The following is a 14,997-nucleotide window of genomic DNA, read 5'->3' as shown; positions in this document are numbered from 1 at the left end:
TTATAAGATATGTATCAATAATAAAGAATACACAGAATGAAATATCACAACATATTACGAAAAATTACATTGTTAATAAAATAATAATAAATACAATCATAGTACTGAATTTATTAATATACTTTTTTCTATATTAAATTATATCTATAACATAAAATTTTTAATGAATACATGTAATTAAATATAATACTAAAAAATTATATTAATAATAATAAATACAATAATAATACTACATTTATTAATATACGTTTATATATATATATATATATATATATATATATATATATATATATATATATATTATAAATTATAATGAATAACTATAATGAAATATAATAAAATAGTCAGAAAAATGACATTATTAATAAAATAATAATAATAACTACAATAATAATTAGGGATGTCCAATATTATCGGCCACCAATGAAAAATCGGGCCAATACTTGCATAAAAACATGATATCGGCCAGCATCGGGTTTTTTTTCCGCGACAACGAAAGCTGATACAGACCATTCAACATAACATAACATAGCATAGCATAGCATAGCATAGCATAGCATAGCATAGCATAGCATAGCATAGCATAACATAACATAACATAACATAACATAACATAACATAACATAACATAACATAGCATAGCATAACATAACATAACATAACATAACATAACATAGCATAGCATAGCATAGCATAGCATAGCATAGCATAGCATAGCATAACATAACATAACATAACATAACATAACATAACATAGCATAGCATAGCATAACATAACATAACATAACATAACATAACATAACATAACATAACATAACATCATTTAGCGGCTATTTACAACAACAGTACAGCAAAGCACGCTGGGAAACCATACACGTAGACGCCGCTTCACTGAGCTGTATGTCAGCGTCGCTGCCATATTGGAGGCTGCGCTGGAAGTGAATGCAAGGAAATGTACTTCATAAAGCGAAATCAGCTATAGAGCACCAAGTAGTGCCCAAAAACCATACACAGTATATACTGTATATACAGTATATATATATATATATATATATATATATATACACTGTGTATATATAAAGTTTGAATTTAATAAAATAAAAATATAAAATAAGAACATGAAAGTTATCAATCAAAATAATAATCAACAAATTCATGTATTTTAAACAATACCTCTTTTAAAAAATGAATGAAACCTTTCCAAAAGTAACATCAATCAAGGCACAAGAAAGGCAAATGTATCCTTATTAAAAACATGTAATACTTGAATGATCTACTCAGAGCTGGGTGGAGTAGCCAACAACAACTCTACTCGTTTAAGAGTATTGTTACTTTGCAGCAATTTTACTCAAGAAAAAGATATGCGATGTTACTCATATTGGTATGGCTATCGGTTGATATCAGAATCGGAAATTGAGAGTTGGGCAATATCGACGTATCAGTTATTGGCAAAAAGCAAATATTGGACATCACTAATAATAATATTACGTTAATTTATTTTTTATTTGTGAAATTATATTTTCAAGATACATATAAATGATAAAGAATACATATAATTAAATATAATAAAATACTAATAATAAATACAATAATAATATTAACTTTGTTGTGTTTTATGTACCTTTTTATATATTAAACCGGCATTCACACAATTTTATATACATATATATATATATATATATATATATATGAATAATAATGAATACATAGAATAAAATATAATAAAATAATAATAAAGAATCACATTATTAATTAAAAAAAACAATAATGATTATTTTCATTAAATTCCAAACTTTTTTGTCTTAATATTTAGACTTATTCTTGCAATATTACGGCAGATTTTTCCACTTTTTTCTTTGTAAATAACCTTTGAGTACGTTCTTCTCGTAATAGTATTACTTTGTTCCGGTAATATTTAGACCTCATTCCCCATAATTTTATAACTTTTTCCCCCAATCAAATTTTCCAAAAAATATTTAGTCTTTTTTTCAAACAACTTTGTTTAATATTTCTTTGGAAAACATAATTTAAAATGAATGTATTAATTAATAATATTTAATAAAATATACAAATGAACAATCAAATAAAATAATAAATACAAATGTTGATAAAAACTCATAAAATTAAGACTTTTTCTGAACTTTTTCTGATCATTTTTTATTTATCTAATTTTCCAAAAATTAAACCTTTATTATGTTTTGTTTGTTTTGTCATACAGTAATATTATGACTTTAAAAAAAATTCTTGGCTATATCAACTCCCAAATTTCCAATCTCCTTTATTTTTAAACTTGTATTTATTACTTTATTGTAAATATTTTTATAATGTATTAAATATTATGAATTTAATAATTGATAATTAATTATTTTTGAAAGAAATGTTAAAGAAAGCTGTTTTTTAAGTATTATGAAAAACAAACAAAACAAAATAAAATGTACATTTTTGGAAAATTAGGTTGTGGGAAAAGTTATGATGTTACAAAAATAAAGTCAAAATATGAATGGTATGAAGTCATAATTATAAAAAGAAAAATTTACAAGAAGAAAGTTGAAAATGAAAAAAAAAAACAGCAGAATAAAGTTACAATATTAAGAGGAAAAAAGTTAATATATAAACTCATAAATATTAATAACTCATAACATTACAAGGGAAAATAATCCATTTTAGTCGCATTGACTTGAAATATTAAAGAAATATTTTTTTTTTTTTAAGTCATAATATTATGAGAAACAAACAAAACAAAATAAACTTGTAATTTTAGGAAAAAATGGTTGGGAGAAAGGTCATAATATTATGAGAATAACATCATAATACACCAGGTCCCCAACTTACAAACACCCGACTAGCGAACATTTGCGGATACCAACACAAGCCAACTGGTCTATATTTTATTTTATTTTGCCTTGTAGTCGCTCAATTAGTATTTATACTGCTACTGTACATGCTTGACCAGTAGAGGGCACTGTGACACTGCTAATGGGACCAACAGAGGCAGCGTTAGACGCTGGGGAGATAAAGCTAAATGGAAAGCTAAATTGTACAACCCGGACAGAGTGTGTGATTAAAGTTTATGAAGAGTTAATAGGCCTGCTTAATTCTACACCACCCACAGAACACTACCTCTTTTAGAAGAGTCTAACCACCACCACCATTTGTCCTTTTTGTCAATAACTCCTCCAACTCCACCACAACGACGTATGCTGGACCACTCCTCTTCAAAGGTAAATAACATTTATCATTACGTATTATTATATCACTTTTATTATTGTTTTTTTCATTAATGATCCTGGTTTAATATTACTACTGCATCCAAACTCATATTTACATACATACACATATACTGTATATGTATACATGTACATGTAGTACCTATATCATTGCTAATATTACCTTTTCCCCTACTTAAGAACAATTCAACATAAGAACGGTCGTCTGGAACCAATTGTGTTCGTAAGTTGGGGACCTAGTGTGTTTGTATTTTACTTCATTTAGCCATTTCTAGGCTTCAGAATGCTTAATTTAGGCAAAATAATGTCAAATTTACTTCAATGTGCATATTTTTGACTAAGTTGGGGACCTAGTGTATTACCCGAAGAAAACTTATGAAAATAATTTAAGAAGAAAGTTGAAATATTTAGAAAAAATAAATAAATAAATAAAAAAAAGAACAGGGGGACAAAAAAGCCCAGAGCCAAGTTGATAGTAAAAATCGTCTTTTTCACTTGTAACACAAAATGATATTCATTTTTCACTATGTGGCCCTCGCTGGAAAACCCTTTGGCCGCCCCTGGTATAGAATATTTTTATAGAATGATGAACTATTTCTTCATATTCAACAGGTGCAACACCCCTCTGCGTCGGACCTGCAGGCTCCGCCCCCTCCCTGCACACCTGAATATAAACAAGCGCAGGTGCAGCATCAGCAGCACAAAGCCTGCTGCTCTGCCAGAACCGAGTGGTCACGTTGAAGCTCTCGTCTCAAGACAATCTCGGTAAGCTGGAGATTTCTTATTTCATAGCCTCGCTCTCTCTCGCTAATATTCATCATAGTCACCGCTTGGCTGGAGATGACCGATAATTATGATAACATCGCCAATATCACTCAGAGAAAAGCACAGGACCACCTCGTCCCTTGTCTGCGGTAGTGGAGTTGGCTGTCAATCATATTCCTGCCATTATTTTCCCACGTGAACAACGAGCATCTGTGCCCTCCTGCCTCCTCTGCGCTCTTCGGGTGAGGATCAGGTGACAGAGACACAAGAGAGCTTCTCTTGACGGCTAATCCGCCTCCAGAGCTCTAGGCCAGCGATCACGGACAAAACCCCTCACACACACACAAAGGCCGACTGTCCGCCATGCACACATTAACTTGTCCCATACAGGAAGTAAGGTGACACCTGGAAATGAGAATGGCAAATGTGGCGACAGGAACAGAAGGACTCTTATAGGACATAGCATCTTTTCATATAAAAAAACCAAAACAAATATGCTCTGCCGGGTTTTTATTTTAAATGCATCAAAATAATAATAATTTTTAAAAATTATCAGAAAATTAAGACTTTTTTTTCTAAGGCTGTCAAAACTATGCAGTCATGGCAGTAACAGTAATGAATTAGGTTACATTTTTTTGTGTAATGAACGCTTGCTCACCAGAGCAAACACGCCTCTTTGTTGTGACGGCAGACGGAAGCACAGCGGAGCGTCCCCACGCCGTCCCACACCCTTTTCTAACTTCATTCCGACCCGAACACATCAACAGCAGTGCAATTCCAACACCGTGTACTGTACTGTACGCATCTGCGCCTCACACACGACTCCAGTCCGTTCAAGCTGGGAATCGCGCTTCCTCATTCTCGTTACAAGAACGCCAGATGCATTTTTTTAAAATGGCTTTATGATGCGTGACGATAAAGAAAAACATGACGTGGATATTCTTATCGCTCACTTCCTAACTCTTAATTCGGATGTACAATTTGCTACATTTCAGTATGCTGGAAAATACACTGAAAACAATTTACCTTGACGCGATGTCTTTGAACGCAACCCCACACTGATCATAATAACAGGCTTTCAAGGGTGATTCAGACGTTCTGCTACTATTAAAGAGACGTTGTACCTTTTAGCTTGACTGACATATTCAGTTCATTCAGTTCATTTAGCTCTTAATACACACAAATATACCGTGGTGTGAAAAAGTGGTTGCCCCCTTCATGATTTTGTATTTTTTTTTGCATGTTTGTCACACTTAAAAGTTTCAGATCATCAAATGTAAATATTAGTCAATGACAACCCAACTGAACACAAAATGCCGTTTTTAAATGAAACTTTTTATTATTAAAGGAGAAAAACATCCAAAGCTACATGGTCCTGTGTGAAAAAGTGATTGCCCCCTCTGTTGGCCCACCACAAAGAAAGTAATTGAGATCTATCAGTGTGGAAAAGGTTATAAAGCCATTTCTAAAGCTTTGGGACTCCAGCCAACCACAGTGAGAGCCATTATCCACAAATGGCCAAAACATGGAACAGTGGTGAACCTTCCCAGGAGTGGCCGGCCAACCAAAATGACGCCAAAGAGCTCAGCGACGACTCATCCGAGAGGTCACAAAAGACCCCACAACAACATCCAAAGAACTGCAGGCCTCACGTGCCTCAGTTAAGGTCAGTGTTCATGACTCCACCATAAGAAAGACACTGGGCAAAAACGGCCTGCATGGCAGAGTTCCAAGACCAAAACCACTGCTGAACAAAAAGAACATTAAGTCTCGTCTCAATTTTGCCAGAAAATATCTTGATGATCCCCAAGACCTTTGGGTAAATACTCTAATGAGTCAAAAGTTGAGCGTTTTGGAAGGTGTGTGTCCCATTACATCTGTCGTAAAAGTAACGCCGCATTTCAAAAAAACATCATCACAGCAACAGTAAAATATGGTGGTGGTAGTGCGATGGTCTTCAGGACCTGGAAGACTTGCTGTGATAAATGGAAGCATGAATTCTGCTGAAGGAGAATGTCGGCCATCTGTTGGTGACCTCAAGCTGAAAGCAACTTGGGTTCTGCAGCAGGACAATGATCCAAAACACACCAGCAAGTCCACCTCTGAATGGATGAAGACTTTGGAGTGGCCTAGTCCAAGTCCTGACCTGAATCCTATTGAGATGCTGTGGCATGACCTTAAAAAGGCGCTTCATGCTGTAAAAGCCTCCAATGTGGCTGAATGACAACAATTGTGCAAAATTCCTCCCCAGCGCTGTAAGAGACTCATTGCAAGTTATCACAAACGCTTGATTGCAGTTGTTGCTGCTAAGGGGGGCCCAACCAGTTATTAGGTTTGGGGGGCAATCACTTTTTCACACAGGACCATGTAGCTTTGGATTGTTTTTCTCCCTTAATAATAAAACGTTTCATTTAAAAACAGCATTTTGTGTTGAGTTGTGTTGTCATTGACTAATATTTACATTTGTTTGATGATCTGAAACATTTAAGTGTGACAAAACAATTAGAAATCAGGAAGGGGGCAAACACATATTTGCTAATGGTGATTAATCATGATTAATCCATTTTTAAAATATGGTTAATCTGATTACAACATTTAATCATTTCACAGCCATACTTTTTTCGTTAGATTCCAACTTTTTTCTCGTAATATTTTGACTTCATTCTTGTAAAATAATTGCAAATTTTTCCATGTCTTAGTTCTTCCTAAGTAGTCTTCATGAATGTCCTTGTCGTAATATTATTGCTTTGTTAAAAGGATTTGCAGAGTCACCGGTGATTTGGCAAGAATATTTGTATGTATTTAAGTCCTGAATACAAAATGTTGTTGAGGCTTTGAGGTGCCTTCTCCTGGCGAGTATTTCCTTTTGGATCGGTTGCATTTTTTGTGTTAATTGAAGCGGACACAAAATGAGCGCTGTCCTGAATGTCCTGATGCTGACTCTTGGTTGGAAGAGAAGCCTTCATCATGTGGAGTTTGGTCGGGAGGCTCCTCGAGTCTTCCTTCATGCAGGAATAAAACCTCTTTGCTTTGAGGGCTTTCAAGTCCTCGTATGACGTGTGACACTTAAGCAAAAAAAAACCCATTTATGTTGCTATCCCGCCTCACAGCCCTCCCATCATGGCCTCCAGCATGTCACTACGAGGTTACTCCGTGAGCCGTCAGCCGTCTTTCTCCTGCCGCTCCCTGATGGACATGGGCCGCTCCCGCGCCTCCGTCTCCTTCTCCGCCGGCCCGCTGACCCGATCCGCCTCCATTGGCCACGACCTCAACGGCCCGTCTGGTCTCCCGCTCAACGGGCTGCATGGCAACAGCGCCAACGAGAAGGAGGCCATGCAGAGCCTCAACAACCGCCTGGCCAAGTACCTGGACAAGGTCAGATCCAAGGACACCCAGTAACCTGTTCCACAACACAATCCCAATGGTCCCCGCTTGTTGCTAGGCAGACTTTGTACAGCACAATCGTGGCTGCTCCACAAAAAAAATACACACCATGGTGGCTGTTAGGTGACGGAAATGGTTTCAAAAACGTTTGTTTGCACACATTCATGCTCTGCATTAAATGTAAATGCGGATCTGGATCTGCTTGGAGGGAGCAAAATTAGGAACATAAAAAAATATTTTATTTAAAAAAAAAAAAAGGAAAATTACAAAAATAATCTTTTACGCATGAGAAGTATTACTCTGTATTAAATATGAATGTGGATCCGGTTATTCCATTCCATTCCATTCCATTTTCCTCCGCTTATCCGGGTCTGGGTCGCGGGGGCAGCAGTCTCAGTAGGGAAGCCCAGACTTCCCGGTCCCCAACCACCTCCTCCAGCTCCACCGGGAGGACACCAAGGCGTTCCCAGGCCAGCTGTGAGACATAATCCCTCCAGCGTGTCCTAGGTCTTCCCCGGGGCCTTCTCCCGGCTGGGCATGCCCAAAACACCTCACCAGGGAGGCGTCCGGGAGGCATCCGGACTAGATGCCCGAGCCACCTCAGCTGGCTCCTCTCGATGTGAAGGAGCAGCGGCTCTACTCTGAGCTCCTCCCGGATAACCGAGCTCCTCACCCTGTCTCTTAGGGTGAGTCCCGCTACCCTACGAAGAAAACTTATTTCAGCCGCTTGTATCCGCAATCTCGTTCTTTCGGTCATGACCCAAAGCTCATGACCATAGGTGAGGGTGGGAACATAGATCGAAGGGTAAATTGAGAGCTTTGCCTTCCGGCTCAGCTCTCTCTTCACCACGACGGTCCGGTACAGCGACCGCATTACTGCAGACGCTGCGCCGATCTGCCTATCGACCTCACGCTCCAACCTTCCCTCACTCGTGAACAAGACCCCGAGATACTTGAACTCCTCCACCTGGGGCAGGACCTCATTCCCAACCCGGAGGGAGCAATCCACTCTTTTCCGACTGAGAACCATGGCCTCGGTTTTGGAGGTGGTGAGTCTCATCCCAGAAGCTTCACACTCAGATGCAAACTGTCCCAGTAAACGCTGCAGGTCACAGCCCGATGAGGCCATCAGGACCACATCGTCTGCAAATAGCAGAGATGAGATCCTAAGGCCCTCGAACTGGACTCCCTCGACACCTTGGCTGCACCTAGAAATTCTGTCCATGAAAATTATAAACAGAATCGGTGACAAAGGGCAGCCTTGGCGGAGGCCAACGTTCACCGGAAACAGGCTTGACTTACTACTGGCAATGGGAACCAGGCTCCTGCTCCGGTTGTACAAGGACCGAATGGCACGTAGTAGCGCGCCACCAATCCCATACTCCCGGAGCACCCCCCACAGGACACCGCGAGGGACACGGTCGAATGCCTTTTCCAGGTCCACAAAGCACATGTAGACCGGTTGGGCAAACTCCCAAGTACCCTCCAGTAACCTTCCAAGGGTGTAGAGCTGGTCCAGTGTTCCACGACCAGGACGACAACCACATTGCACCTCCTGTAGCCGAGGTTCGATTAACGGTCGTACCCTTCTCTCCAGCACCCTGGAATAGACTTTCCCAGGGAGGCTGAGGAGTGTGATCCCCCTATAGTTGGAAGACACCCTCCGGTCACCCTTCTTGAAAAGGAGGACCACCACCCCAGTCTGCCAATCCAGAGGTACTGTTCCTGACTTCCACGCAATGTTGAAGAGACGTGTCAGCCAAGACAGTCCCTCAACATCCAGAGCCTTGAGGAATTCAGGGCGAAACTCGTCCACCCCCGGAGCTTTGCCACTGGGGAGCATTTTGACTACCCCAGATACCTCAGCCACGGTGATGGAACTGTCCGCGTTCGTGTCCTCAGTGTCTGCTTCCTCTATGGAAGGTATGTCAGTGGGATTGAGAAGGGCCTCAAAGTATTCCTTCCACCGCCCAACTATATCCTCAGTCGAGGTCAGCAGGCCCCCGTCCCCACTGTAAACAGTGTGGACCGGGCACTGCTTCCCCTTTCTGAGGCACCGGACGGTTTGCCAGAACCTCTTCGAGGCCGACTGAACGTCGTGTTCCATGGCCTCAGTGAACTCCTCCCACACCCGAGTTTTTGCCTCGACCACCGCCGAAGCCGCGTGCCGCTTGGCCTGCCGGTACCTGTCAGCTGCTTCAAGAGTCCCACAAGCCATCCATGCTCGATAGGACTCCTTCTTCAGCTTGACGGCCGCCCTGACCTCTGGTGTCCACCATCGGGTTCGGGGCTTGCCGCCACGACTGGCACCGACCACCTTGCGGGGATCTGGTTATAAGAAGCAAAATTAGGTTCCCTAATTTTGGATCCGGTTATAAGAAGCAAAATTAGGGATCATAAATTGCTTTTTTTTAAATGAAAAATTACAAAAATGTTGTAATTTTCCACACATGTGAAGCACTGCTCTGTATTAAATATAAATGCAGATCTGCGGGTAGGATGCCAAATTAGGGAATGTAACAAACGCATTTTATATTTTTTAAAAAGTAAAAAGGCCCCCGAAAAAGTTGGAATATTCTATGCATTTGAAGCATTGCTCTGTGTTGTAATAAGGAAAAATTTGAGAACATCCAAAAATATATGATATAAAAAAAAGGAAAATTACAGAGGAAAAGTTGGAATAGTCCATGCATGTGAAGCACTGCTCTGTATTAAATATAAATGCAGACCTGGTGGTAGGATGCAAAATTAGGGAACATAACAAAGATATTTTAGAATAAAAAGAAAATGGAAAATTACAGAAAAAAAGTTGGAATAATCCATGCTTGTGAGGCATTGCTCTGTATTAAATATAAATGCAGGTCTGGATCTGGTTGGGGACACAAAATTAGGGAACATAACAAAAATATTTTATATATTAAAAAAAACAAAAATTGCTAATTACCTAACAAAAAAAATTAATTAATAAAGAAAGGAAAATTACAGAAAAAATTTGGAAGATTTCATACATGTGAAGCTGCTCTGTATTAAATATAAATGCAAATCAGAGGGGTAGGATGCAAAATTAGGGAACATAACAAACAAATTTTATATTTAAAAAAAAGTAAAATGACCCCCAAAAGTTGTAGTATTCCATGCGTTTGAAGCACTGCTCTGTATTAAATATAGGAAATTAAATTAGGAAAATAAAGATATTTTATTTTTTTAAAGTTAGGGAAAATAAAGACATTTTATTTTTTATTTAAAATTAGAGAGAATAAAGATATATATATACTGTATATATTTTTAAAGTTAGGGAAAATAAAGATATATGAAATAATGATTATTCTAACATTCCAAGCATGTAAAGCGGCGGAGTGGTGTTTGGGGTGTTTTGATGTGTCGGTCCTTAAGGTGCACTCGCTGGAGCGTTCCAACGCCGACCTGGAGGCGAAGATCAAGCGCGTGATGATGGAGCGCATCCCCAAGGGCCACGACCTGGATACTATGATGGCCCAGGCGCACGCCGTGGAGCAAGAGGTGCTGTAGGACCACCGCAGAGTACAGGAAGTTCATCATTACTGTGCCTTTCCACCACCTTCGTCATGTTAATGTTCACCAGGTGAGGAAGAAGACTTTGGAAAACGCTCGCCTCATGCTGGAGATCGATAACGCAAAACTGGCTGCTGATGACTTCAGAATCAAGTGAGTAGTCAATGAACACCAAGAGTGTTTTTGTTTTTTTTTGCTTTCACTTCCTGCTGAGTGACTGGTTTGCTGATACTTGTGGTGGCATGGGTCCAACCAGGTGGGAGACGGAGCTGGTGATGTGTCAGTCGGTGGAGCGAGACTGCGTGGCGCTGAAGAAAGCCAAGGCCGACCACGAGCAGATCATCGCCTCCCTGAGAGGAGATCTGGACAGCCTGAAAGAGGAGCTCTACTTCCTCAAGAGGAACCATGAGGAGGTACCGCATCTTCATTCACCCGTGGCTAAAAGACGTCCTTAGTAGCCTTTTATTGGAGCCATGTCAGGAATTGTCACTGTCTTGTGAAAAGCAAAACATCACATCCCATTATTTTTTATTTCATTTATTATTTATTTATCAAGGTTTTTACTTGGAAAGCAAACGTGTTAAATGGGTGCTGAAAATGGATCCCACAGACATCATTCTTTTGTGTTTATTATTATTTAAATCCAACAAATTTGAAGATACATGTTTTTACTTGAATATTATAAATATTTTGTCATTTCAACAGGTTTTGAAAATTCACTCTACAGACCCTATTTCTTAATTACTATTTTATTATTACATAAAAATACACCAAATTTGGAGATATGTGTTCTTACTTGCAGCAGCAGTATTTTTGGTCGTTTAAGCAAATGTTGACAATGGACGCCATATTTCACTATGAGACAGAATGAATAGAATTTTTTTCTTTTATTTTTTTATTACAAATGAAATCAAGTTTATTATTATCATAAAATAATATTGCCGTGATATAACAAACACACATACAAAAATAAATATATTCATTTATAAAAAAAAAAGTTATTGATTATTTCATGATATATTATTTTTTCTGGGATAAAAATGCTGGAGTACCGGAAAATATTTTTGAAAACATTTTGAATTTAGTATTTTATGATGATGATGATGATGATTATTATTATTATGATTAAATCCACCTATTTTGGGGATACATGTTTTTACATGGACAGCAAAAATATTTTGTCATTTAAACGGGCGTTGAAAATTGACCGTAAAGACCCTACTATTTGTTATTTACTATTTTATTAGGAAGAAGAATCTACAATTTCATTATTACATAAAAATACACCAAATTTGGAGATAGGTGTTTAAGCATAGAATTGATTTTTAATTAAACATGAAATCAAGTTTACTATTATCATCAAATAATATAATAATAATATGACAAACATTTATACACGTGTATATTAATTTAGAAATTCATTTTTATTGATTTATTACATTATATATTAACTTTTCTAGGATAATAATGAAAATAACTTTTAAAACGTACCACCGATTTTGGAGATACAGTACATGTTTTTACTTGGACAGCATCAATGTTTTGTCTTTCAAGCGGGTGTTGAAAATGGACTGTAAAGATTCTACTATTTGTTATTTACTATTTTATTAAGAAGACAAAGAATGTACAGTTTTTTATACATAAAAATACACCAAATTTGGAGATAAATGTTTCTACTTGTACAACAACTATTAATAATTAAGCCATTTAAGCGAATGTTGAAAATGGATCCCATATTTCACTATAAGACAGAATAAGTACAATTTTGTTTAAAAATCTATTGAAAAATGAAATGAAGTTGACTATGGTTATAAAATCATATATAACAAAAATAAATACATAATTAAAAAGGAAAAATATTTAAATGTATAGATTCACTTTTGAAAAATGTATATCTTTCATTATATATTTAATTTTCTGGGATATTTTATAGAAATATTTTCATTATTATCCTAGAAATGTAAATATATTATAAAAGAAATCAATGACGTTTTTTAAAATTATTATTATTTATCTGTGTTTAAAATGTTCTAATCCTATACTTTTTTGAAAAGCTTTTTACATTTTTTTTAAAACCCCAAAAAAGTAACAAAAAATGATTATACATGAGGCTTTCTAAATATTTTTTATAGGAGTCGATTTAACTATTTAATTAAGACAATTAACACATTAGGCCCATTCAGTCAATGTCATGTTTTTAATGATTTAAAAAGTCAAAATAAACATTTGAATTGTATTGATTAAATTGTATCAGTATGAATGTGAGTGTGAATGCTTGTTTGTCTATATGTGCCCTGCCATTGGCTGGCCACCAGTCCAGGGTGTACCCCACCTCTCACCCCAAGTCAGCTGGGATAGTCTCCAGCATACCCCCGCGATCCTAATGAGGATAAGCGGCATAGAAAATGGATGGTGGACGATTAAATTGTAATAAAAAATTATGATTTCAGTAAATGGTTATTAATATTTATTTGCCGCTATGCACCCATCCAATAAAAAAATCACTCAAACAGCAAGTAGTCTGCACTGCTCTATATTAGAATGACCCAATTAGTTGGTCTCAAGTGGTCTTTTGGGGAGGGAGGGGTCCTCTGGTTACAGCAGACAAAAAGGAAGGCAGGTAGCTCTTGTTACTTCAACCTGCTGCTTCTGTCCACCCAGCGTATGTGAGATGTAGTACGGTATAGTATAACCACTCTCTTGTGGAGGGGAGGAGACGACTAGAGGACACAAAGTGTACAAAAGAGGAGGATGCCAAAAGGTGGAGGGTAAGCCGAGCACCGCTTCATTAACTATTGATGGACAACATGTAAATAATGCAGATGTTCTCACATTCTCATTCAGTTCCACTGCCTCTCGCATATGTCCAAGACATGTACGTTTGTACCAAACATGCAAGATAGTGCCTCCGGTCTGCAGGAAATGGAGCAGATGAAGTCCCGCATCGCCAGGGATGAGGTGAACGTGGAGGTGGACTCGGCCCAGGGACCAGAACTGGCAACCATCCTGTCCGATCTACGGATCCAGTACGAGGGGATTGTCAAGAAAAACAAGGAGCATGCCGAGCACTGGTATCGCAAGAAGGTAGTATGCTGCCTGTATTATTATTCTTTCACGGCACAAAGTCGGACCAGACGTCCTCCTGTGTAGCTGGAGACGGTGCAGAATGACGTCAAGGAAAGCAACGAGGCCCTGAGGGGTGCCCAGAGCGAGCTGGTCGAGAGGCAGCGCTTCCTCCAAAACCTCGAAGTGGAGCTGGAGAGTTTGCACAAGCAGGTCAGGACTGGTTGCACTGCAAAAGAAACCCTCATGTATCACGTCAAGTGACCCACGCTCACACATGCAGTAAGACAACTGCAAATATAACAACCACTAGGTTCAATTTGGGTCAACAGAGTCTATCCAGAACCCGGTAGTTGGTAGTAGCGATTAGATACTGTCGTAGAAGTTAGTAATAAGTCATCGGTAATGACTTTTCATTAGTAAGAAGTAGGTGTTAGTAGCTACCCAGATGGTCCTGGTGTCAATACTTGGAGCTGGTCGTCGGAATAAGCAGGTAATTGGTTGCAGGTAGTAAGTAGTCAGTAAAAAGTATCTATCATATGTAACAGGAATTAGTTCATAGGTATTAGGTTGATAGGTTACAGGAAGTTGGTATGGGTAGGTATCCGGTGGTGAGTAGGTTGTCGTAGCAGGTAGTCTGTAGTAATAACTAGGCAGGTACCAGGTACTGTGTTTTGTTGTAGGAGGTCACAGAATGCGGGTATTGGAAGTAGCCAGTAGTAGATTTTTAGGAATGGATGTAGAATGTAGTTAGGGTAAGTAACAGGTAGTCGGTTTTTTGGTTGTAGGTCATAGAAAGTTTGTATTGTAGGTAGTTGAAAGTAGGTACTGATCTATGAAGTGGGTCTTTGGTAGCTGGTAGTAGAAAGTATGCATAGTAGGTACCAGATAGAGAGGTTTTTGGTAGTAGGTAGTAAAAAGTATTGTGTAGTAGGTACCAAGTAGTGAGGTTTTGGTAGTAGGTAGCAGAATGTAGGTAGAGTAGAAACAGGGTTTGTGGTTTTAAAATTTTTCTTTTAAATACCAG

General features: G+C 38.2%; 1 protein-coding gene across 2 annotated transcripts in view; it reads left to right on the top strand.

Annotated features, from left to right (window-relative positions):
- Nucleotides 1-14,997, top strand: part of si:ch211-243g18.2 (uncharacterized protein LOC559906 homolog) — a 54,529-nt gene that overhangs the window by 36,299 nt on the left and 3,233 nt on the right. For both annotated transcript variants that reach the window (XM_054757961.1, XM_054757960.1), the window contains exons 3-9: nt 3,840-3,992; nt 7,103-7,367; nt 10,770-10,895; nt 10,978-11,060; nt 11,164-11,320; nt 13,827-13,991; nt 14,058-14,183. In XM_054757961.1, the coding sequence (XP_054613936.1) occupies nt 7,113-7,367; nt 10,770-10,895; nt 10,978-11,060; nt 11,164-11,320; nt 13,827-13,991; nt 14,058-14,183 (912 nt within the window). In that variant the 5' untranslated portion in view covers nt 3,840-3,992; nt 7,103-7,112. The remainder of the gene's footprint in view (nt 1-3,839; nt 3,993-7,102; nt 7,368-10,769; nt 10,896-10,977; nt 11,061-11,163; nt 11,321-13,826; nt 13,992-14,057; nt 14,184-14,997) is intronic.

Source organism: Dunckerocampus dactyliophorus, chromosome 17, assembly GCF_027744805.1.
Source record: "Dunckerocampus dactyliophorus isolate RoL2022-P2 chromosome 17, RoL_Ddac_1.1, whole genome shotgun sequence".
Lineage (NCBI taxonomy): Eukaryota > Metazoa > Chordata > Actinopteri > Syngnathiformes > Syngnathidae > Dunckerocampus > Dunckerocampus dactyliophorus.
This window is presented reverse-complemented; position numbering and strand designations above follow the sequence as displayed.